The 21843-nt window shown below is 33.7% G+C and overlaps 2 protein-coding genes across 7 annotated transcripts; one reads left to right on the top strand and one right to left on the bottom strand.

Annotated features, from left to right (window-relative positions):
* Positions 1-1104: 1104 nt before the first annotated feature.
* LOC146950715 (uncharacterized) lies at positions 1105-9785 on the top strand. Of its 3 annotated transcripts, none has more exons than XM_085746689.1 (14): positions 1105-1184; positions 2146-2245; positions 3172-3299; positions 4092-4245; positions 4343-4452; positions 5116-5199; positions 5297-5345; positions 5432-5523; positions 5914-6040; positions 6187-6260; positions 6340-7790; positions 8278-8391; positions 8467-9203; positions 9408-9785. In XM_085746689.1, the coding sequence occupies exons 2-13, from the start codon at positions 2153-2155 to the stop codon at positions 9033-9035; spliced, it is 3045 nt and encodes a 1014-aa protein (XP_085602815.1). In that variant the 5' UTR covers positions 1105-1184; positions 2146-2152; the 3' UTR covers positions 9036-9203; positions 9408-9785. The 3 variants fall into 3 exon arrangements, with proteins under 3 accessions (XP_085602815.1, XP_085602813.1, XP_085602814.1); XM_085746687.1 differs by having other exon boundaries at positions 5911-6040; XM_085746688.1 differs by having other exon boundaries at positions 5911-6040; positions 9384-9785.
* Positions 9786-14722: 4937 nt separating this feature from the next.
* LOC146950714 (AP2-like ethylene-responsive transcription factor TOE3) lies at positions 14723-18535 on the bottom strand. Of its 4 annotated transcripts, none has more exons than XM_085746683.1 (10): positions 17862-18535; positions 17590-17615; positions 17450-17480; positions 17258-17345; positions 16886-17031; positions 16553-16597; positions 16336-16439; positions 16070-16197; positions 15626-15742; positions 14723-15202 (listed from the first exon to the last, which is right to left on the bottom strand). In XM_085746683.1, the coding sequence occupies exons 1-10, from the start codon at positions 18314-18316 to the stop codon at positions 14936-14938; spliced, it is 1407 nt and encodes a 468-aa protein (XP_085602809.1). In that variant the 5' UTR covers positions 18317-18535; the 3' UTR covers positions 14723-14935. The 4 variants fall into 4 exon arrangements, with proteins under 4 accessions (XP_085602809.1, XP_085602810.1, XP_085602811.1 ...); XM_085746684.1 differs by having other exon boundaries at positions 14723-15199; XM_085746685.1 differs by lacking the exon at positions 16553-16597.
* Between the last annotated feature and the right edge of the window lie 3308 nt (positions 18536-21843).

The following is a 21843-nucleotide window of genomic DNA, read 5'->3' as shown; positions in this document are numbered from 1 at the left end:
GAAGGAATAAACAGGCGAATACTTGACTTCACATAGTTTCGTAAATACGTATTAAACGGTAACAAAAGTTTATTATGAACTTTTTTCTTTTAAGAAATTTCATAATGAAATTCAACGCTTTTTAATGCTCATGAATTAGGAGAAAAGATAAGATATCATAAACACGTCATATCTATCATATCATGTCTCAATTCAATGTTTGACACGTGGTATGGTGATCCTAAGAGTTATCGTATTTTGTCTCTATAGTTACAATAGTTATTCTAGACAGAGTAAGATTATCCTTAAAAAAAAAGACACGAGTAAGATTTCAAACAACATGATACGATAAATAATAATTTACTAATTTATCCTAAAAAATATAATTTAAATTAACAATTGAGATATATAAAACATAATTATTTGATATTAAACTAAAAAATAGAAATAAATAGTTTATTTAAAAAAATATGTACGATTTTGTCACAAGGGTGATTTATAATTTTAAAGCATTTAAAAAATAAATACATATTAAAACTATAATATTTAAAAATAAAACAATTATAAAAAATAAATATTAATACTTTTTTTAACAAATAAAATATAATTTTCTTCAAGGGTATATTTGTTATTTACATATAGTTTATATCATACACTGATTTAGCTTATTTGACAAATATAATATAATTGTTTAATAACTCGTGCTATGAACAATACATTGTAATTGTAATATGTAAGAGTCGATGTTCAAATATCAGTCACCCCATTTATTTACTTGAGGTAAATTTCTTCTAGAAACTAGACAACTTAACAAAAAACTCATGATTTTTTCAAAAAATTGAAATTATCTATTTAGTAGTGTTAAAGATTTTTGGGATAAGTATATTTTTCGTCTTTAAAATATAGCGAATTTTAATTTATTCATAGAAGTGTATAAAATGAAATAAATATTGAAAGTCAAAGAGGGTAATGACAGCAATTAACCCAAAGTTCAAGGGCATTAAGCGTAAATTATGACGAAAACGACGTTTGAAGAGGGAGAAGCAAAAGCCAAAAAAGTGACATCCAAACAAAGCCTTCTCTCATATTTCTCCTTATAAAAAAGCCACCTCGTGCAATTCTCTTACCCTTTTGTTTTGCTCTCTCGCTCGTAATCGAACAATCTCATCCTCACAGTTTCGTATTCTTCCCGATCTCACACCACTGTAAGTCTTCATCATCCACTTCCAATTCCTAACCCTAATTTCTCGATTCAATCCTAATTTCACAGATCCCTAATTGTTTTTGATTTCATCGATCGTTTTTATACCGAATAATTCAGCTTGTTTTTTTTTTTTCATTCTTAGATTCATAATCGAGTGATTTATTTTGGATTTTGGTTTTGTTAGTTTTGAACTATTAGGATTAGGTATTGGATTTTCATTTTTTCGCTGTTTATGTCATCGACCATTTTATAGTTCGTTATTCAGCTTGTTTTTACTGTTTTTTATGCTTAGATTCATAATCCACTGATGTATTTTGGATTTTGATGGATTTCGATTTTGTAAGTATTGAACTGTTAGGATTAGGTGTTTTGATTGTTAATTTTACTGATTTTTGATTTTGTAGAATTTTGATTTTCAGTTTTAAATAATTAAATAATTTGGATTAGGTTTTCGATTGTTAATTTAATCCATTGTGCGATTTTATGTTCTGATTAGTGTTTAGTTGATCTGTTGATGTGCGAGTATATGGATTTAAGCTGTGTTTATAGCTGTACTTTACTCCTTTAATCTATGATTTTTCATGAATTTTTCAGAATCATCTTAAAGTGACTGTGGTACAGTGTTAAATTTATGGATTTAACTCATGCACTTTCAGTGTAAAGATTTTTTTATACTATCAATGAATCATAATCGTTAGATCTTTAAAAACAGCTTGACTTTTATTATAACTGTTGAAAGTCATACGCTAGATGATTATTATAACTCATATTTGTGGTTGGATTCCTTGGGTAAAATTGTATTGTTGGTTCACCGAGTGTAGGAAGTTTCTTTTATATCAAAAAATTAGATGCAATAATTTCAGGATGAAGTTTGTTGTTTATATTGTTTATAATGTCCCTTTGTCCACAATATTTACTTTATAGTGTGATGTGTGTTTTCTGATCTACTGATTCTTTTCCAGAGCAATCATGAGTTTTGAAGGAGAAAGGACTTGTCCTCTTTGTGCTGAAGAGATGGATTTGACAGATCAGCAATTGAGACCATGCAAATGTGGCTACCAGGTTCGATTCTATTTCTATGTTCTTTTTAGTAGGCATTAACCTGAAGGTTTTTATATAATCTGTTGGATGCTGTGCGTTTTTTGAGGTTACTTAAATTTCTTTAGCAATTGTGTCACTTGGTTTTTTGGCCTCTATTTTTTTTATATCTATTTATTGATCTTTTAAAACTTGGCATTGTTCAATGCTCACTATTGTTCGCGGGCTCAAAATCAAAAGATATTATTGTCTGTCAAACCAATTGGTCATAGGATCCTAGAGGTGGTCCAGCTCAAACCTTGGAGTTAGCCAAGCGCAAGCCGCCTGGATTCATATAACCCAATTTCATTGTGGATCAATAATTGTTTGGATGTTTTGGGGGTAACTTGGTTGTGAAACAGTTAGTGGTGGGATCTATCATGTGTCCTGGGTTGTGGTTTATGGCTTTGCTGTTTTTTAAGTTGGGCGAGTGCAATTATCTTAAAAAAAATGTTGGGTGAGTGTGATGTTTTTTATTTCTCGCTGTTTCAGGCAGGACATTTTTTTGTTGCCTGTTGTTGAGGCTTCTTTGTTAAAATATTTTTGTGACGTAATAAATTTTTTAGCTTATATAAACATTTTTTATCCCTCCCTGTCCCTGTCAATTTTTATTCTTAGTCTATTTTATGTAGCATGTAATCATGCAAAGGTTAACTTTATTATTGAATCAAATAAACATCGTTTTATTGATTATTACTACTGAAATGAATATTGTGGTTACCCTGTACACTGTTTGGTAAGAGTTAGATTTTTTACTGATTAGAATAAAATGCCACTCCCTTCATTTTGTTGTAAACCAATATGTATTTAAGATACAGGTGCTGTTGTTTGTATTTTGTTTCCTAAGACATGCTTATTTTCTATATTCATGAACAATGAGGAATGCCAATTGTATCTGTAATTGGTTGTAGATTTGTGTCTGGTGTTGGCATCACATAATGGACATGGCTGAGAAGGACAACACAGAGGGACGGTGCCCTGCATGTCGATCTCCATATGATAAGGAAAAGATTGTCGGGATGGCTGCAAACTGTGAGAGGTTATTCTTTTAACAGTACATTTCTGTAGGCTTGAATTGTTTATTCTTTTCATATCCTCTTCTTCCCCTTTATAATTATGTACGCATGCATTTGTATAACTATCTATCATATCATATCTTTTTAAATAAGTTATAGTACTATACTAGCATCCTGTTTGGATAAACAACTTATTTGCTTAGAGCACAAATGCTTATCATGATAAGCGCTTATGCTTGCATAAACTATTTATAGCAAAAGATACAATAACGTTAAATTGTTTTTGTCTATGCTATAACTTGTTTTTATAAGCTATATTAGAGAACTTATGGAGATAATGTGACAAAAGCTTAGAAAAATTGTCGTAAGCTGTTTTCATAAGTTCTCTCAAATATTTTCCTTTCACTAGTTCTCTCATATATGTATAGGATTTTGAGCTTTTAAGTTGTACTTTTATGTTTCAGATAGAACAAGGTAGATCTCAGTTATTATGGGCTTGATTGGTTTTATAAGTATTGTTTCAAATATTTTCCTTTCATTTTTAATTGCATAAATTTCATCTTGTTTTTGATCTGTTTCCTGTTTTCAAAGATTGTTTATGCTATTATCTGTTCAAAACATTGAAAACCGTAAAGAAGTGAAAACATGGTGTTATTTTTGTGATTAAAATCGAAGCTATAGAATGATAGCTAAACAGGTTTTACATTCAGTTTCTTAGATCTCGCTAGTCAGAAGCTTTTTTTAAACGCTTCCATGCTTGAGTTTTATTTTTTTTTTTTTTGTAATTTTCCCTTGCTGATAATATCTTCGCTTAGATTGGTGGCTGAAGTTCACATGGAAAGAAAGATGAAGAGCCAGAAAGCAAAGTCGAAATCATTTGATGGACGGAAGCAGCTCAGCAATGTGCGAGTTATTCGGCGGAATCTTGTTTACATAGTGGGATTGCCTCTCGATCTGGCTGATGAAGATGTAATATTTTTACTTCATCTGCTTCCAGTAGTTATGCCTTTCAATTTTTCCCCTTGTTCTAAGTGGAAGATTTAATTTTTTATCGACATTCATGCAGCTTCTCCAGCGGCGAGAGTATTTTGGTCAATATGGAAAGGTCTTAAAAGTTTCAATGTCTCGAACGGCAGCTGGTGTTGTTCAGCAGTTTCCGAACAATACATGTAGTGTGTAAGTTTGTGTTCTTTTCAAATTTGTGCCTTAGCTTTTCTTCATTAGTGGTATTTGTTGCATAATTGTCATAACAGCCGTGGCATGATGGTAGCCACTATAATGGGCATAGTAGAGTTGCTCTTGGCGACTCCTGAAAGTTAGTGGCGCTACTCTATTGGTAGCCAAATTCTTTGTTTAAACCTCTCTGAAACCCACCACAATCTAGTAGAAAACGTTATCAGCCTTGGCCAGTTTATCAACTCAGTTGGGGTACTGAGTCCTGCACAAAGCATTATTTTTAAATGCATAAATTTTTATTGAATATATATGTTAGGCAGAAGATACATAGTTCATAATTTGTTGGTCTAGTGGAAGTGATCCTTGCGTGTATTTTGCTTCTTTTGTAGCCTCACAAACTAGTTTATAAAGTTTATATTAGACTATTCTCCATTTTGTCAATCATCCTTACTAGTTCTTCTATGAGTCCTCTCCACACACATTCAAACCATTTCGGACATGATTTTCACTGTGGAAGCTACCCAATTCTCCCCGAAAACTGTATTTGCAATTATATCTTGTCTTGGTTACCATTAATACATCTTAACATTTTCATCCCTCATAATCATCCCTCATACTTATATTAAAAATTGCAGCTCCTAAAGGAAGGGTTTTTGGTTTCAGATATATTACTTATTCAAAGGAAGAAGAAGCAATTCGATGTATTCAAAATGTACATGGGTTTGTTTTGGAGGATAGATCTTTAAGGTATCAATGTGCACTTGTTGAGGCCTTTTACGTATGGAATGATTGACCTCTGGTTCTTGCTTATCAGTTCCTTATGTTATTGGTTTATACATTTCAGGGCTTGTTTTGGAACAACTAAATATTGTCATGCATGGCTCAGGAACATGGTTTGAAAACTACTAATTCCTATATAGATTTTTACCCTTTCCTTGACTAGTTAAACTTTTAATCGTTGATAAATCTTGATGAACAGCCTTGCAGCAATCCAGATTGTGTATATCTTCATGAGATTGGCTCTCAAGAAGATAGTTTCACAAAAGATGAAGTAGTTTCAGCATACACTAGGTATTTTTGTTAAATTAATTTATTAATTTTGATGTAGGGCATATTATGATTTGGTTGTAAAAAATAAAATCATATGTTGCAATTGGTTCAGGTTCATTCCCCTTGTCATGTAAGCATTTCACATCAGCATTTAGTTTTTAACTAACAACGATAGATCTACCTTACCTTTTTGTGATACTAAACTATTTGAGCATAGCTGAAATTTTCACTTTCTGAATTCATGTTGAGTATGGTTAATTATTTGGAATCTGAAACATGATGACTCTGTCATAAAAGGGAAGGATTTTTTAGGGCAATTGGCATGCTTGAGCTATTGCATAAGTTGTGTTCTCGTAATTTGTGCTTACAATGGTTTAGTCACTTGTTTTTTGTTTTTGTTTTTTTAAGAAGTCATATTCAACAAATTACTGGCGCTGTAACCAATATGGAACGGCGGTCAGGGAATGTATTGCCTCCTCCTTTGGATGATTGCACAAGCAACACTTCAGGGAAACCCACTGTAAAAAATTCTTCAAGTGTATGCATTTCTTTTCGTGCTACCTTTACTTCTTTTCTATTACACATTTCCTCCGTTTTTGGGTGTTGGCCGTTACAGCATCAATTCCCTGTGCCGATTCAATATTTTGTGTGAATTACTAACTTTTTATCTTGATTATGGAGCAGAACTCTGTTAGCACTGCAAGAGGTTTGCCTCCTAATGGAATTCCTGCAAAGCCTATGGCTCCTCATGCTGCATGGTAATATAGTGTTGGATTTAGATTGGAATGTTGAAATTTGAGATTTTTGAAGTTAATTAACATTTGAATCTGTTACTAGGGGTTTGCGGGCTACAAATTGTCAGCCAGCTGCTGGCGGTCCAACCGGACTGTCCAAGCCCAAACCTGATTCAATCAGCAGCACTCTACCTTTCTCCTCGGCTGTTGCAGGCACAGTTCAAGTTTCATTGCAGAGTGATACAATGAAGAGGCCTTTGTCAAGTGATGGGCGTCATTTTATAATGCCTGGAGCCAAAAATAATTGTGTGGATGTCTTGGCGAACGGGGGCGAAAAAACACTGGCTTCTGATGTTTCTCCTGCTCCTGTGAATTTGAACACCCAGCTGTCTTCTTTACCATTAGCCAGAGATAGTTGCCGAGGGTGTTGTACAACATCAAACACAACAAAGTCTATTGACGTCACAACAAATTCAATTGGCACCTTTAGTCGTGGTGAAGCAATTACTGCTACTAATGAAGAGATTCAAAATTTGTCCAGTGAGGTGTCTTCTATTGACCTTGGTAGAAATGCCCAAAATGAACATTACAACATAACCAAACCTAGCAGCCCACCTCCTGATGATGTATTGGTTAAGTCTATGCAATCTCAAGGATCAGAATATAATGTTGACAAATATAGAGACGAAATAATTACAAATGCAGACAGTAAAGCCTCTATAGCAGATAATAAGGACTGTAATTCAAAGGAACAATATGATTTGAAATTGGATTATCAAACTGAGGTATTATCAGGTTATGTTGAAGTAGAGGATGATGTGACATCTTTTGATAGTCGGAGACTTAAGGATCCAGAAGTTTGTAATTCTTATTTGCCCAACTCATCTTTCCCTCGCGTTGCAAGTCATAATAATACTCATCCTCTGTCGCATGGTGAACCTTGTAATGTTGTAAATGCTGGTTCTTTAGCCACAGATAACGAAGTTGGGTTTCAACCATTGTTACATGGATCTAAAGCATTATGCAATGGCTATTCTGAGAAATTGGACAGCACCAGCTCTTACAGGTTGCTTCGTGATGAAAGGAATGATCATCACATTGGAAGATTAATTAGTGAAGCAGTTAATATTGGAAGTGATGCTGCTACAGATAAGGGAGAGAGTAGTATAATTTCGAATATATTGTCCATGGAATTTGATGCCTGGAATGACTCAGTATTGTCACCCCATAATTTGGCCAAGTTGTTAAGCGAAAGCACTGAAAATCAGAATGGTCCGCTAAAGAAATCTAGTTCTTGTGTTCAAACTAATCAATCGAGATTTTCTTTTGCAAGACAAGAGGAATCCAAAATCCAAGCTTTTGATGTGAATCCATCTCATGGTGCTAACCAACAATTTCTAAAAAGCGGTTCACTCATCCAAGATTTCGTAGATACAACAGACTTTTCTTTGGACAAGATTGGTATTGCAAATGGCTATCCTGCTACTAATAACATTGAGAAATCTGAAAATCTAGGCAGTGGTCTATTTGCTGCTTCTTTCAATAAGATTTCTGGTGAGTATTAATAATAACTTACATAAACTAGCCACTGTAGATTTATATTTAGCATTTCTTATGATTGGATTCTTTTTCTGATTTCCTACTAATGTTATTCTATTTTGGCTTGAAATTCTTCTTTTTGAGCGAACTGAATTTTAAAAAAATATCTTGTTTTTTCGTGGGATTTGCTAGAATTTACTTTTGATAAGTGTTGGGAAGTTAGACAGCCCATGCCCACTAGTGAAAGTGTATTCCTGATTGAATAGAGTGCCTGTAGAGCATCAAAATTTGTGTTGTCATGGTTGAGAGAATAACTATTCCTCAATGAAATACATTTTACATCACTGAAAAAAAGTAGAAAGGTCAACTGGTCTGGATTTACTCTTAAATTTCTGTATAACATTGCCTTCCAATTGCGTGATGATTTACAGTAGAGTAGATAACTGGTTATGATAATGCCTCCAAGTTGGGAGACATGAAATGATTTTCCTCTATTTTTCAGCTGTTCCAAAAACACAAATTTCAGCGCCCCCAGGATTTTCAGCTCCAAGCAGGCCACCACCTCCTGGTTTTTCTTCTCATGAGAGAATGGGGCAGGCTTTTGACTCAACTTCTGGTTAGTTATTGCTTCGTTTGATTTGTACCTACTTCCTGCAATATTGGTTGATTTTAATTGTTTTCCTTTTGACAGGGAATTCATTGCTTGACCCTTCTTTCTTATGGAGAAATTCATATCAGACACCATCATCTGGGAATTTTGGTGGTGCTGGAGACATTGAGTTTATGGATCCTGCTATTTTGGCTGTTGGTAAGGGGAGGCTTCAAGGTTCGCTAAACAGCCCAATGCTAGACATGCAATCCAATTACTCCCCACAGTTAAATTACTTTGAGAATGAGGCCAGACTTCAGTTATTAATGCAAAGATCTCTCTCATCACAACAAAACCATCGATTTTCGGAAATTGGGAACACCTTTTCTCATCTTGGTGATTCTTATGGCATTTCTTCACGAATGGATCAATCTCAAGTCAGTAATTTGGCATCATTTCCTCAATTGGCTCTCCAGCAGTCTAGAAATGCAGTCTTGTCAAATGGCAATTGGGATGGGTGGAATGAAATGCAGAATGGAAATAGTATGGGTATGGCTGAGCTTTTGAGAAACGAAAGACTGGGGTTTAGTAAGTTTCATAGAGGATATGATGATTCAAAATACCAGATGCCGAATTCTGGGGATCTATACAACAGGACATTTGGGATTTGAATTTGTTGGCTATACTATCTTTCTCAATTTTTGCCATGGCAAAGCTAAGACACAAATGGAAAAGCTCAATCTTTCCAGCATTGCTAAAGGTGGTCGAGCTGGCTCTCGACATGATTTGTCTAATGGACTACCTGTGGCTACGATGATACTCGAAGAAAACTGCAACTGGTAATTTTTCAAGCTTTCTTTTGATTTAATTTTTGTTATGGTTTAATTGGCTTTTAATAGCATGAAAATATCTTCATGTGTTCATGAAAATATCTTCAACTAGTTGAACACGGCAAAATATTTTTGAACACAGCAAACTTTGACTTTGATGTTAGCTTTTGTAAAAAAACAATCACTCAGGTTTCCTCCCTTTTCTATGTGTAGTTATGGATTTTGGTGAAGCAAGCTGCGTGGTATTTAAGAAATCAACGATGGATTGGAACAAGATCATTATCACATAGACCTTAGTCGAGTGTTCTCTTTATAAGTACAGACAATGGAAACTTGATGATTGACAGTCAACTATCAGCTCTACATTTATTAGTATTGTAATTTTCTTTACTGAACATGTGGATATAAATAGAGGTTTGGTGGGAATAATTCAATGGTAATAATTTTTGGCAGCAGCTTTGCATCTTCATATTTGATATTAAATTTTTCAGTTTTTAACTATGAAAATAAGGAATTTATTCTGAATGTGTAAAACCCTATTGTCACTTGGGAAAGGTCTAGTGTCTTCTTTTACGAAGATCTTTTTTCCAATGTTTCTTTTTTTTCATGCATAATCAATTTAATGGCTGTTGAGCATTTTTTGGTTTGTATACGCAGCAGTACGGGTATGAAGTCGAGCTATTTTCTGGTTTCGGCTAATTGTTCTGCTCTGTTGTGTATCGTGTTTCTGGTTTCGGCTAATTGTTCTGCTCTGTTTTGTATCATTAAAATAATTAGTTCTAGTTCAGTTATACAAATTATTTATTTAGTCTAGTCTTAATCAAATTTTTTTACAAAATGGATGAGTTATCACTTGAAAATGAATTAAGTGGGGATGCATTCATCACTTTAAAAGTTAGTTTTGTATGGTTTTTTTTTTTTTTGAAAGGGTTAGTTTTGTATGGTTGTACTAGGTCCAATTTAAATTTAAATTTTAACACATTCAAATGAAATAAAATCAACCAACATGTCATAACATTGATTAATAGAGTTTGATATTGCACCCGATAGAAGAACAACTGGCAAAATTCTAGGAAATACTAATTGGTTGTAATTTTTAAATGGTCGAGAAGAGGAGAAATAATGGGCGATAATAGAACACATGAAACAGACGAATGTAGTAGACATTGTTGAAAACAATGAATGTAATCAGATATTCCAAGTCGAAATAATATCTACATCCACTGCAATATCATTTTTTCATAACCTTCAACTAGGGTGTGGGCTAAAAAATCAAAAAACCAAACTGAACCATTACTAACAGTTGAAACTGAACTGAAATAGTTCAGTTCGGTTCAAAGCAGTTCGATTCGAAAATAACTAAAATTCGATTTTTCTTTTTCCATGTTTCTCAAAGGTATTAATAATAACAGTTTGGAACAGTTCGGTTTGAAACAGTTCAGTTCAGTTTAAAATGCAAACAATTTAGTTATTTTAAATTTAGCAAACAATTCAGTTTGGTTCGGTTCAGTGTTCTTTCAACCATGCCCATCCCTACCTCCAACTACACATGTAAGCATAAAAAAGTCAGCATCATCATTCAGATGTGTCACTCACGGAATCTGGAAAAAACAATACCAGTAAACTTTTGACAAGGCATTTGTGGTTGCCATGGTGGTGCAGACGTTGCCTTAGATAGTTAAAGTCCACTTCATATTGTCCCGTCTTTCACCAAATAGGACGCGTTGAAAATGAAATCATAATAAGATACTCTCTTTCAATTTTACGCTGTTAAAACTATATCGTTTACAAAAATATCTTTTATTAATTATAGTTAGTGAAATAATTAAATAATTTGAAATTCAATTAAGACGGAAAAATTTCAATACCAACGCTTTATGTAAGTGGCGTACATAAAAAAGTAATATAATACCTTATTTTATAACTTTCATGCGTAAAAAAATATTTAATAATTTTTATGCCTGACGTTGAAAATCCTAATACTAATGCAAAAATATATGATTGGAAAACAATTTATGAGACAAGAATAGGATTGAGAATCTCAATGTTTGGTTCATTGTAGATGTCGTTTGATTAACTTCTATTTTTTATTTTTTTTAAATTGTTACATTCAGCTAGATAGTTTTTTGAGAGGTGCATTCAATGAGATTGGTGAAAGTAATTGATGAGCGGTACCAAAAGTGTTTCTTGGATGAAAATTGCTTTTTTGACAATAAAAGTTTTCTATTGACACAAGTAAAATACTAAAATGCGCCCAGCGGTTGTTAACAACCGCTCTGCAAATCGCCGGTAGTTAACTGCCGCTGGCCCTCAGTGGTAGTTAACTACCGCTGGAAATTGCTTTTCTGCACATCTTTCATTCTCTTTCTCTCTCCTCCTCATCTTTTCATTTATTGATTTGCGCTTAAGTTTGTAAATCTTTTTTGATGATAGGAATTGGAAAACAAGAGAAAGGAAAGATCACAATTGGCTTATGAGAAAAAGAAGCAGATCAATAAATTAAGGGTGAAAGCTGAGAAAATTGTCGACGAGAAGCTTGGGTCCGAACTACAAGCTGAGAAGTTGTTTTCTGGTTTGCTCATTAAGAGACCTATTATTGAGAAATTACCTGAGTGAAAATTGAAGTTCATTGTTCTCCACCATTGTTACTTCATTACCATTAACTATCATTGGATAACATTCTTCCTTTTTTACTTCTTTCTTCTTTATTTCACAAGTATTCATACTTGTCTTTGCTTCTTAAGATTCTATCATGCATTGGTTGCTGATTCGATAACATGTTGATTTTTGTCTGTTTTTCTTTAAAATCTTTGAATTGATTGTTCTGCTTTACTCAACTGAATGTCTACACAATATTCATAGAAAATTACCATATTACGCTAGTTCCAATAAATGAAAGATGAGGAGGAGAGAGAAAGAGAATGAAAGATACCGGCGTTTTAATCAACGGTAGTTAACAACCACTGGGGGCAAAAAGGTCATTTCCATGTGTCAATAGGAAATATTCTATGTCAAAAAAGCAACCTTCTTCTTGGATTGTCGTTCTATGGTTACCAGGTTTCTTGGTGCTGCCTAATTCGGATAATAGGTCCGACCATGAGTTGTGTTCCCTCGAGAAGCATACAAACTCGAAGAATATGGTCGGACCTTGGAAATATGGTCTCGATCGCCTGGCTGTAATTATGATGGCCAAAAAGAGCCATTCTATTTTCTAATATCTCTTATATGCATCTAAGAAGACCTTACTCACGAATTAAACCGACGTATCTTCCTTTCCTATGTCATGAACTAGCATTGTATCGAGAATATGATCACTTACTAATAAGTAGAGATATAAGGGCTTACCTTCCTTTTGTCCTATAAAAATTAGAGGGGTGGTCATGAAAGTTTTGAGCTTTTGGAATGTTGCATCACACTCATGGGTCTATTTGTACTTCCCTCATTTCCTTAGGGAGGTGATGAAGTGAAAGGCTTATCCCCTACGCATGATATGAATCAGAAAAGGGTTGTGGTTCTTCACGTTAATTGTTGTACTTCATTAACGTTGGTTGGTCTCCTCATGTCGATTATCACTTGGCATTTGGCGGAGTTTGCCTCTATTCCCCTGTTTGTGAGCATGAACCCTAAGAATTCCCCTGCTTGGTTGTGGCATTTTCCTCCTTCAATTTTTACAACCATATCATCAATGTATACTTTAAGGTTCTTGCCTATACGTATGTAATGAGAAGATTCGACCCATTAATCATTGGTATGTTGCCCCTGTATTTTTAAGTTCAAACGACATTAGTTTGCAGGTATTTGTCATGAATGCACCTAGGGATTCTATCCCACATTGATTATATTCAAAATAGGCATCCATTAAGCTTAGCGTTATGTATCCTGAAGCTCCATCAATGAGCCTATCGATACTGGGAAGAGGGTATGTATCCTTCGGGCCGACGAAATTCAAATATGTTAAGTCTACACACATCTTCCATTTACCGCTGCATTTTTTAACCATTACTGCGTTCGCCAACCATGTGGGATACTTGATCTCCTTGATGAAAATCTCGTCTTTCAGTTTCTTCACCTCTTTCTCTACTGCTCTTCTTTTCACACTCATAAGTCGTTTCACTGAGATCCAAGTTTGATGGTAGGAAAAAGTGCTAACTTGTGACACATCATGTTCTCGTCAATTCCGGGTGTAGTACCTTAATTTTGTCCGATCAATTCATATTTTAACACAAAAATTAAAAATATTCATCATGCAATTATACTTCAGTTTGCATTTTTGTTGTGATATTCATAAGGTCTATATTTGAATTTTGAGTCCCATCTTTTGTCTGGCCAAAGAGCATTCAAGGTATTTCTTCTTTAACTTCCAGCAACACTCCAACTTCTCTTTACCATTTGTTTTTTGGTTCCACCATTTTGAGCTCACTTTTTCAGCAAATCACCAACCATTTGGCACCATCTACAGCTTTAGATTTTTGTCATCTTACCCACACTTTAACCTAATTTTGGAGCATAAATAGAGACACTATAAATTAAAACAAGGAAGAGGCGTATGGAGGTAGAATAGGAGGCTGGAGGAGAAGGAGAATGAAAATCAATTATAGAAGAAGAGAGGTAGAAAGAAAATAAATAGAGAGGGATAGAACTCTCACCTCTCAAACCTAACCATCTTTTAAACTCGTTTAAACTCACATCTTACATTCAAAACCAAAGAATACCAACAAAATTACCAATCACAAAAACCATATAACCCACTGCTCAGTTAATCAAACCGCTGGTGGACCTTACGTTGCTACATTGCTATGACTTTAATGCACTTATGTATGTGGTAATCTCAATGGATTCCAATACTTGGCATAACCAATAAGAACTTCACATACATTTTATACATTTATACACATAAGTAGTGTTCTTTTATACAAAGCAATGAAACTCTCTTAACCTGCTTTAGTTTCTGGATTAGATCCTATCGTTACACATATAGGAAACTATCAAGAGGTATGACTTGTTTCAGTTAAGTAAAAAGTATCAAACCTATGCAAAATGCTTTATAGCTAGACTGAATTTGTTTCTTTCATCATTTTGACCAGGGACATGTCTTTAAATTGAAGTCGGCAGCTTGTGCTGCATTTCTATAGGCATTCTTCTTGACTGCAAGACCACTGCCCAAACGAAGATGACTCGTGTTTAATCGATTATACTCTTGAAAATATTTTCAAGTTTATATTTCTTCTTGTAGATCTTATTTTGTTCTATGGCTAAAAAAAATGAAATTTCAAAGAGAGAAAACAACCGCTTACCTCTCAAGGTGCAATGTTGGAATCAACGTTCGGCTCTTTCATGAGTACATTGGGCTAGACTAGACTATTCAGGAGTAAAGACATGTTCGCCTCTAAATTAGTTTTGGATTTAATATTTTTATGAATCAAGTTTATCTGAAGGGAAATTTAAGAAATGCAACTATTTTAAATATATAAAAAAAAAATAAAAAAAAAAAAGCAGAGTTGTCGGGTAATTGACGCACAAAAAAAATATCAAAACACAAAAAAAAATATCAAATCTCAATATTTTCAAGGTTGATACACAATGTGATTAATTAATGGTTTAACCAAGATAAGCAATTAAAATGTCATATCTCAGTAGACATCAAATCCTACCTGAATTATACAATTGAGTTTTAACGCAAATGCTTGTTGCGTTATGCCATTCATATATCTTGTATTATTATTACAAATACAGAATATAGGCTATGGTGGTGCCTGGGAGGACTTAACCTGGTAATAGTATTGAGATGCATTGCTACCAGGAGTGAAACAGAGTGTCTGGGGAATTGAGTTCATTGGTTGTGTTTGAAAGATTGCATTTGGTGGAAAGGTAGCTGAAATGGAGAATCCTGATGATGCTGCAGTAGAGAATTGTGGTACTGGGGAAACAGTGCCCTGACTATGCCCTTGCCACGCCCAGTTGGGGTGTCCTTTTGAAGGATCAATGCCAATTCTCTCTGCCCTTTCCTGCTAAATATTTCAACAAATATATATTAATTAATGCACAGTAAAAAAATAAAATTAATGCACATTGTACATCAAAATGTCAAAAGTCAAATTTTCCACCTTGTTCTAGGGCAAACACTGAGAAGAAAATGATTTTGAAGTGTGTGTTTGTTTTTCAGTTAGAAAGCCAAAAGCGATTTCAAATGTATAAAATTGATTTTGACACATTTGGATGGTATGGACTGATTCTAATTTCTAGTTAGAACTCTAAACATGCTTTTTACATTCAAATGTATTGTTCAAAGAAAACAAACACACACTTCACACTCGTACTATAAAACACTGGGCACAGAAAAGCAATTCACTTTAGTCAAAGGTCAAAACTACAGAATAGGTAGTGAACAGATTATCAGAGATAGAGAGAGATAATAAGCAGTGAATTCTTACCTCATTGGGAAAGAAACTAGAAAACGTGGCATTCCACATGGGAGGACGCTGTTCAGTTACAACCAGCTTTTTCAAAGACACCGGGTCACCAATAACTGAATTAGCATTAGTCTCCATCTGTAAATAAAGTGAACCCACGTTATTACCAAACGTGACAATTTATGAAGAATCTGAGCCAAAAGTTTCACAAAGATTAACAGCTTTCAAAGGAAAGCTAGGGGTAATTAGCTATGAGGTTAATCCACAAAGGCCAAAATAACACTGAACCCACACGGAAAATTCTGCTCTATAAGTTATAGTGTCATACAAAGAGTGTTTATGTCATGGAACTAGCTTGAGTGCAAAAGGGGTGAAAAATAATATAGTAAATTATGATGTACTACTCTGGAATGTATTTTTTATTTACATATTTAAATTTGGAAGTAGTAGAGTTCAATTATATACCTTTAAATTCCTTCCAGGATGCATGTTGTAAGAAGGGACGGTCTGAAATTGACGATATCCTTTGTTTTCTTTGGGTTCATGTCCTGGTGTCGCCATGCCCAAATTAAGGTCAAGATTGTGACTGCCACCTGTGTTTAAACAAACTTAAGTCCCTTTATATATTGAGCAAATATTAATTAATAGGAGTAGTTTGTACTTTGTTTAATGAATTAAAGTATCTGGTCTGGGTCAAATATGTCAGAAAATACTTTGGTATGAAGTACTACCTTCATTAATAGCTCCTGGTTTCATCTCATTTTCATATGTACTTGGCTCAAAGTTAGTCACAGCCTCTCTTCCATTGCATTTTAGAGCAGCTTTGTCATAAGCCCTGATTTCCAGAAAGAGAGAAACATATTGGTTAGAATCTTAATGAGCTTTGATAATTTAAGGGTAGTAAATTCAATACATTATGTAAGAACATGATTTATGTATCACAAGGACCTTGCAGCTTCTACTTCGCTGTCGAATAGCCCAAGATATATATACCTGCATGAAATCATTGCAATATCCATAACAACAAAAATACCTTTGCCGATTGTTTCTTTGAAACAGGCATTTTACACATGTTTCACCAAACATGGAAAAAGCCTAAAGATTATAGACCCCATTTGAGAATAAGCTGAAAGTGAAATCAATTTCATTTCCTTTTATAGGCCAACAGGAACTTGAATTGGTACTCAGAGCATATCATATAAAATCCTATAATACATCAAATTAAACAAAACCACTATTTCAATTTAATTGATTTCAGATTAAGTAAAAGTAGGTCCTCACTTTTTGCCAAGGAGTTGTCCCATTCTAGCTTCCCAACGACCACATTTGTGAAGTGTTACTCCTCTGTATTTTGAACTCCCCCTAGAGAAACCGTTACTGTGGCGACGGAGAATGTGCACAAATTCCTCCTTTGAAAGATTCTTCATCTGTTCATCATCATTGATAATAATTAAAACGATGAAAAATCCATCCTACGATCCATCTATCTGTGCATATTTGATGTCACAATGGATTTTCCGAAATCATGATGAGTCCCCATGAATTTGCAAAAGCCACACTCCATAATTTTTACAAAATCACAATGGTTCATCTTAATTTCGATAAATCCTCTATAATGTATATACTAATTTATTAATCAAAAGGTTTACAAACCTGATTCATATCTTCCTCATACTCAACTAGATTGAAATTAATGTCAGCATCAAGTCCCCTGAACTTTATAGCAGCTCGATCATAGGCTCTGTATTTAAAAAATTCCAAGTCAATGAACAAATATCAAATCATTATATCTTAATATCTGAAAGTCAATGAAAGCATATTATTAAATTTGTGCAGAAATTTTACCTAGCAGCAGCATGAGCCGTGTCAAATCCACCTACAAGCCCAAATACAAGTTTCATAAAACCTTCCATAAATAACAAAGAAGCATACAATAAATACTTCAACATAAATGAAATTAATTAATCAAAAATACAAATTCATACCCAAATAAACTTGCTTCCCACAATCCCTACATAAAAAAATTACAAACACAACCACCAAATAAAACAAGTTAGATATTATTCAATTAACCAAATTCAAAATTCACAAAAAATATAATCAATTTCCATTTCCACTAGTCAATCAAACAAAATCATTATCAGTAACGGTAAGTACAACTCAGATGATAAAATGCAGAGATATTTTATATGATCCGGTACGCGTAAAAAACTACCAGAAAGGCTAAAATAGTAAAATGAACACGAAGTGCACGAACCAGATATGTGATTCCCATCTTCCAGTTCTCCGATAGAACGTGACTCCTCTATACTGCGAGCTCCTCGACCTTGGACCTCTCCTACTCTTCTTCACCTGAGGCTTCTGCTGAACTTCAACAACTCCATTTTCACCACCAAGACGACGATCCATTGTAAGATCCATCGCGCTCTTCCTTGCCGGAATCATCATCGTTGAAGTTCCTGCACTCACCGGAAAAAACTCCTTCGTCGGAACAACAACATCATCGTTCCCTCCTTCCACCTTCAGGATACCGAAGTTGAAAGTGAAAACACCACCGGCGCGTGTTGAACACGAGTCTTCATCCCCGGTGATGTTACTTGAAGCCTCTGCATTCACTATGGATGAATTCGAAGTTCCTGATGAAGCTTCTGGAAGTTTTTCCACCAGCATGATCGAGTCTTCGTAATCTTCATTCAGATTAAGATCTAACATGATGCTTAATCTTCAAGTAATTAATAATTACTCTAATCTTGTTTAAGCAAACTAATACTACTTCAACATCGCCGGAGATTCTCTTCAATCCTCTTCGATCGAAAGCGCGGTCGAAAAGAACTAAAATAACAGAATTAGTAAGTTTTAAAGTTTTTTTGAGTTCGCCGGAAAATTCTCCGGTGACCGGAGTGAATGAGAGAGACGAAGAAGGAAAGTAACGGAATAATATGAAAGAGAAGAATGAATATATATAAAGATTTTCTCTCTCATGGATAGAACCGGTTGAATCGGTTACCGGTGAGTAACTAAAACAACCGTCCAAAAGTACTAGCTGAGTTTCTTGTTATGGGGATGCAATGAAAGCTTTTTTTAAATTATTACACAAGAAATTAATAAGGGATTTTTGGTATATGGTGGAGAAGAGATGATACGGATCTATTGAAAAAAAGAAAAAGATATGATGATATGGTAGGATTCTATCAAAAAATAAATGGTGGGAGTGGGAAAGATGAAATTTTATATTATAAATATCATAAATGTTACATTGAATTGTATAAGTTAAAAATAATGTTTTTTATTGTTTGTCAAAAAATAATAATGTTTTTTATTGAGAAAAAGTTAAAAATAATGTTTAAATATATGTCTTTTATCCTTTATGCAGATATATATAATGCTTATTTAGTGTATGTTTGATTTTAAGTTTAGAAGCATCAAAATTGATTTTAGAGAAGTATTCTCCTTAAAAAAATAAGTTAATTATATATATTTGTTAAATAAGTTTTACTAATAACTCCTTAAAAAAATAATGATATTTAAGGAGATTTGAACTCAAGTTTACAAAACAAAGCTATTATCACTAAGCGTGTGCCTCAAGTGTACATGATTGTCTAAACCAATCAATATGGGTGGCATATCGGGTCCAGCATGTTGGTCTGACTCGTTTAACCTACTGTTTTTTTTTTGTGTGTAGATTATGCCGAAGTTTTGAATTCGCTTTCTTTGTTTTTTTGTAGCCCACCAACTTGCTATTTTTTTGTATTGAAAAATGTTAACTAGTACATTCAGAGCACTCTTTAAGGCTTATAAGTGGTTGGTATTTCTGAAAATGTGTGTATTCAATACATTGGATGTTCAAATATTTAACTTTTTTAAAAATAATTAATTATTTTGGAATGCTTAAAGAGTGTTATAGGGACACTTGTTAACAAAACCCTTTTTTATTTTGTTCAATGAAACCCTTTTTTATTTTGTTCAATGGGTCAAACAAAATTTAAAGTGAAGCGGCCTAATAACCCATCATAACCCAAATTTATCTCGTAAGCTTGTTTTTACCACATATTTATTTTCTGCCCAATTTTATTTTATTTTTAAATAACAACAACATATTCTTTTATAACAACAAAATTATCAAAAATATGTATTAATTTTTTTTTAGGGGCCTGTCAACCAACTTGCTAGCCTACCACTAAGCAGGGTAGGGGTGGAATTTTAGGCTCGGTCATTTAAATTAACTTGGCTCATTATTTACGGGCATAACGGAGCATGGCAATCCACTTTGTCATCCCTATTGGTAATCAAGATCTTTTACCGTCATCGTGAGGTTAGCTCAGTTTGTATGGACAATGCATAATATATGTAAGGTTCGGGGTTCAAACCCCGATCACCACAAAAAAAAAATCTTTTGCCACTATGTGTCAAAAAATTTATACTTACATCTTTAATAACTTTTTTGTAGAATACAACTTAAATCAATCCAATCTTTGAATTAAATTTTTCCTTAACTAAACCAAGCCTATAAGACTCATACAATTTTAAAACTATATGCTATTTTATCAAATTATCTTATTTTAACGATTACTACAATATTTAAAACATGGGAAAGTATCTATTGTTAAAACATATACCAACAAATGTTTAAATTGTTTGAAATTTTGTATACAAGATAATCAACATATTATAAGATGATTCAACAATTGGATTAGTTCAATTTCACCTTCTCTTTGTATAAAGAGTTACTAAAAATGTAAGTATGATAAGTTTGATATTAGATGTCAACATATCTCGACTCTATTAATTCTCAATTCTTTATAGACCATTATCTTTTGATCTTCTTTTCAATGTTGTCTGTTAAGCGGTGTAAGACCGCAAATTGGGAACACGATCAGTGACGGATCGAGGAAGTTTAGAAAGTGAGGGCACCATGCAAAAAAAAAAAAAATATATATATATATATATATATATTACATTTCAATTTTAAAAGCATAACTATACATGGTAATTGTCCTCTAATATCACCCATATTCTTGATGCATGATGACATGGAAGGGTTCAACTCTGTAAAATTATAAGATGTAGTGTAGGTAGAGCTGTCAAAACGGGCGGCCCGGCTCTAAACGGGGCGGCCCTAACGGACTTCGGGCTTTATCGGGCCGGGCCAAAAAGCCCAGTTGGAAAACGGGCTTGAAATATACTACTCGAGTCCGGTCCTACACAGGCCGCGGGCTAACGGGCCGGCCCGAATTAAAAATTACATTTTTTTATATAAAAAAAGTACTATAAAATACTCCTATAATTTTTTTTATAAATAATATTTTTGATATGTTTAAATAATGTCTAGCACAAAAATAAATTGTAAACATTTTTGTACACTAGTCGTAAACTAAAATGGCGAGGAAAACAATTTTAAATAAATTAGATACGTTATGGTTATAGATATTTATATATTCGATATTTAAAATTATAAATAACGAAACGAGTAAATATAATTGTATATTACATTTATATGTGTTAATTCATTGAATTTTCACTTTTATTTTTTACTTTGATAATCAACTAAGTAAAGAATTATTTGAAAAATATATATAATTTATAGGACTTTTTTTGCTATGCGGGCTAACGGGCTACCCGCGGCCCATTCGGGCTAGCCCTAACGGGTACCAGACTTTTTAGTGCCGGGCTAAAAAGCCCTAATAAAATTCGGGCTCAATATTTAAGGCCCAAACCCTATAATTAATCGGGCTAAACGGGTTGGCCCGTACGGCCCGACCCGTTTTGACAGCTCTAAGTGTAGGCCAATAAAGAGATGTTATGTGAGAGGAGTAGGCCATTTAAACAAAATATCAAATATTACTGTATAATAACACCCAAAAAATATCACAAATATTTAGTGCAGGCAGAAGGCCACATTAGACACTACATGCATCCGTCCCTAAACACGATCTTTTCAATGTTGAAGGAGTTCATCCTCTTTGATAATATAAAAAAAAAAATCATATAGAATCTAAAATCCTTCACAAAAGATATGACACAACCACACCTTCACCTCCAATTACTCAAGTGATTCTCAAGACTGTTTCTTTGGATCGATTTTGCCTCAGACCTCCATGATTACACTGCGAGCAAATATTAGTCTTGATTAAAATTAACATAGTTTGAGCGATAAATAATTTGAATATATCTCTTAAATACGTAGTCATAAATACGACTCTATTTTATAATATGAAAAATTATTTAATTAAACAACACAA

The sequence above is a fragment of the Medicago sativa genome, chromosome 2, assembly GCF_051527215.1.
Source record: "Medicago sativa cultivar Bolivia chromosome 2, Bolivia_mono, whole genome shotgun sequence".
Classification (NCBI taxonomy): domain Eukaryota; kingdom Viridiplantae; phylum Streptophyta; class Magnoliopsida; order Fabales; family Fabaceae; genus Medicago; species Medicago sativa.
This window is presented reverse-complemented; position numbering and strand designations above follow the sequence as displayed.

Coding starts and splice junctions, on each gene's coding strand:
- LOC146950715 (XM_085746687.1), top strand. CDS start 2,153: ATGAGTTTTGAAGGAGAAAGGACTTGTCCTCTTTGTGCTGAAGAGATG. Junction 3,300..4,091: donor ATGGCTGCAAACTGTGAGAG/GTTATTCTTTTA, acceptor ATCTTCGCTTAG/ATTGGTGGCTGAAGTTCACA. Junction 6,261..6,339: donor ATGGCTCCTCATGCTGCATG/GTAATATAGTGT, acceptor ATCTGTTACTAG/GGGTTTGCGGGCTACAAATT.
- LOC146950714 (XM_085746683.1), bottom strand. CDS start 18,316: ATGTTAGATCTTAATCTGAATGAAGATTACGAAGACTCGATCATGCTG. Junction 16,598..16,885: donor GGACAACTCCTTGGCAAAAA/GTGAGGACCTAC, acceptor GATTTCATGCAG/GTATATATATCTTGGGCTAT. Junction 15,743..16,069: donor ATCCTGGAAGGAATTTAAAG/GTATATAATTGA, acceptor CTTTATTTACAG/ATGGAGACTAATGCTAATTC.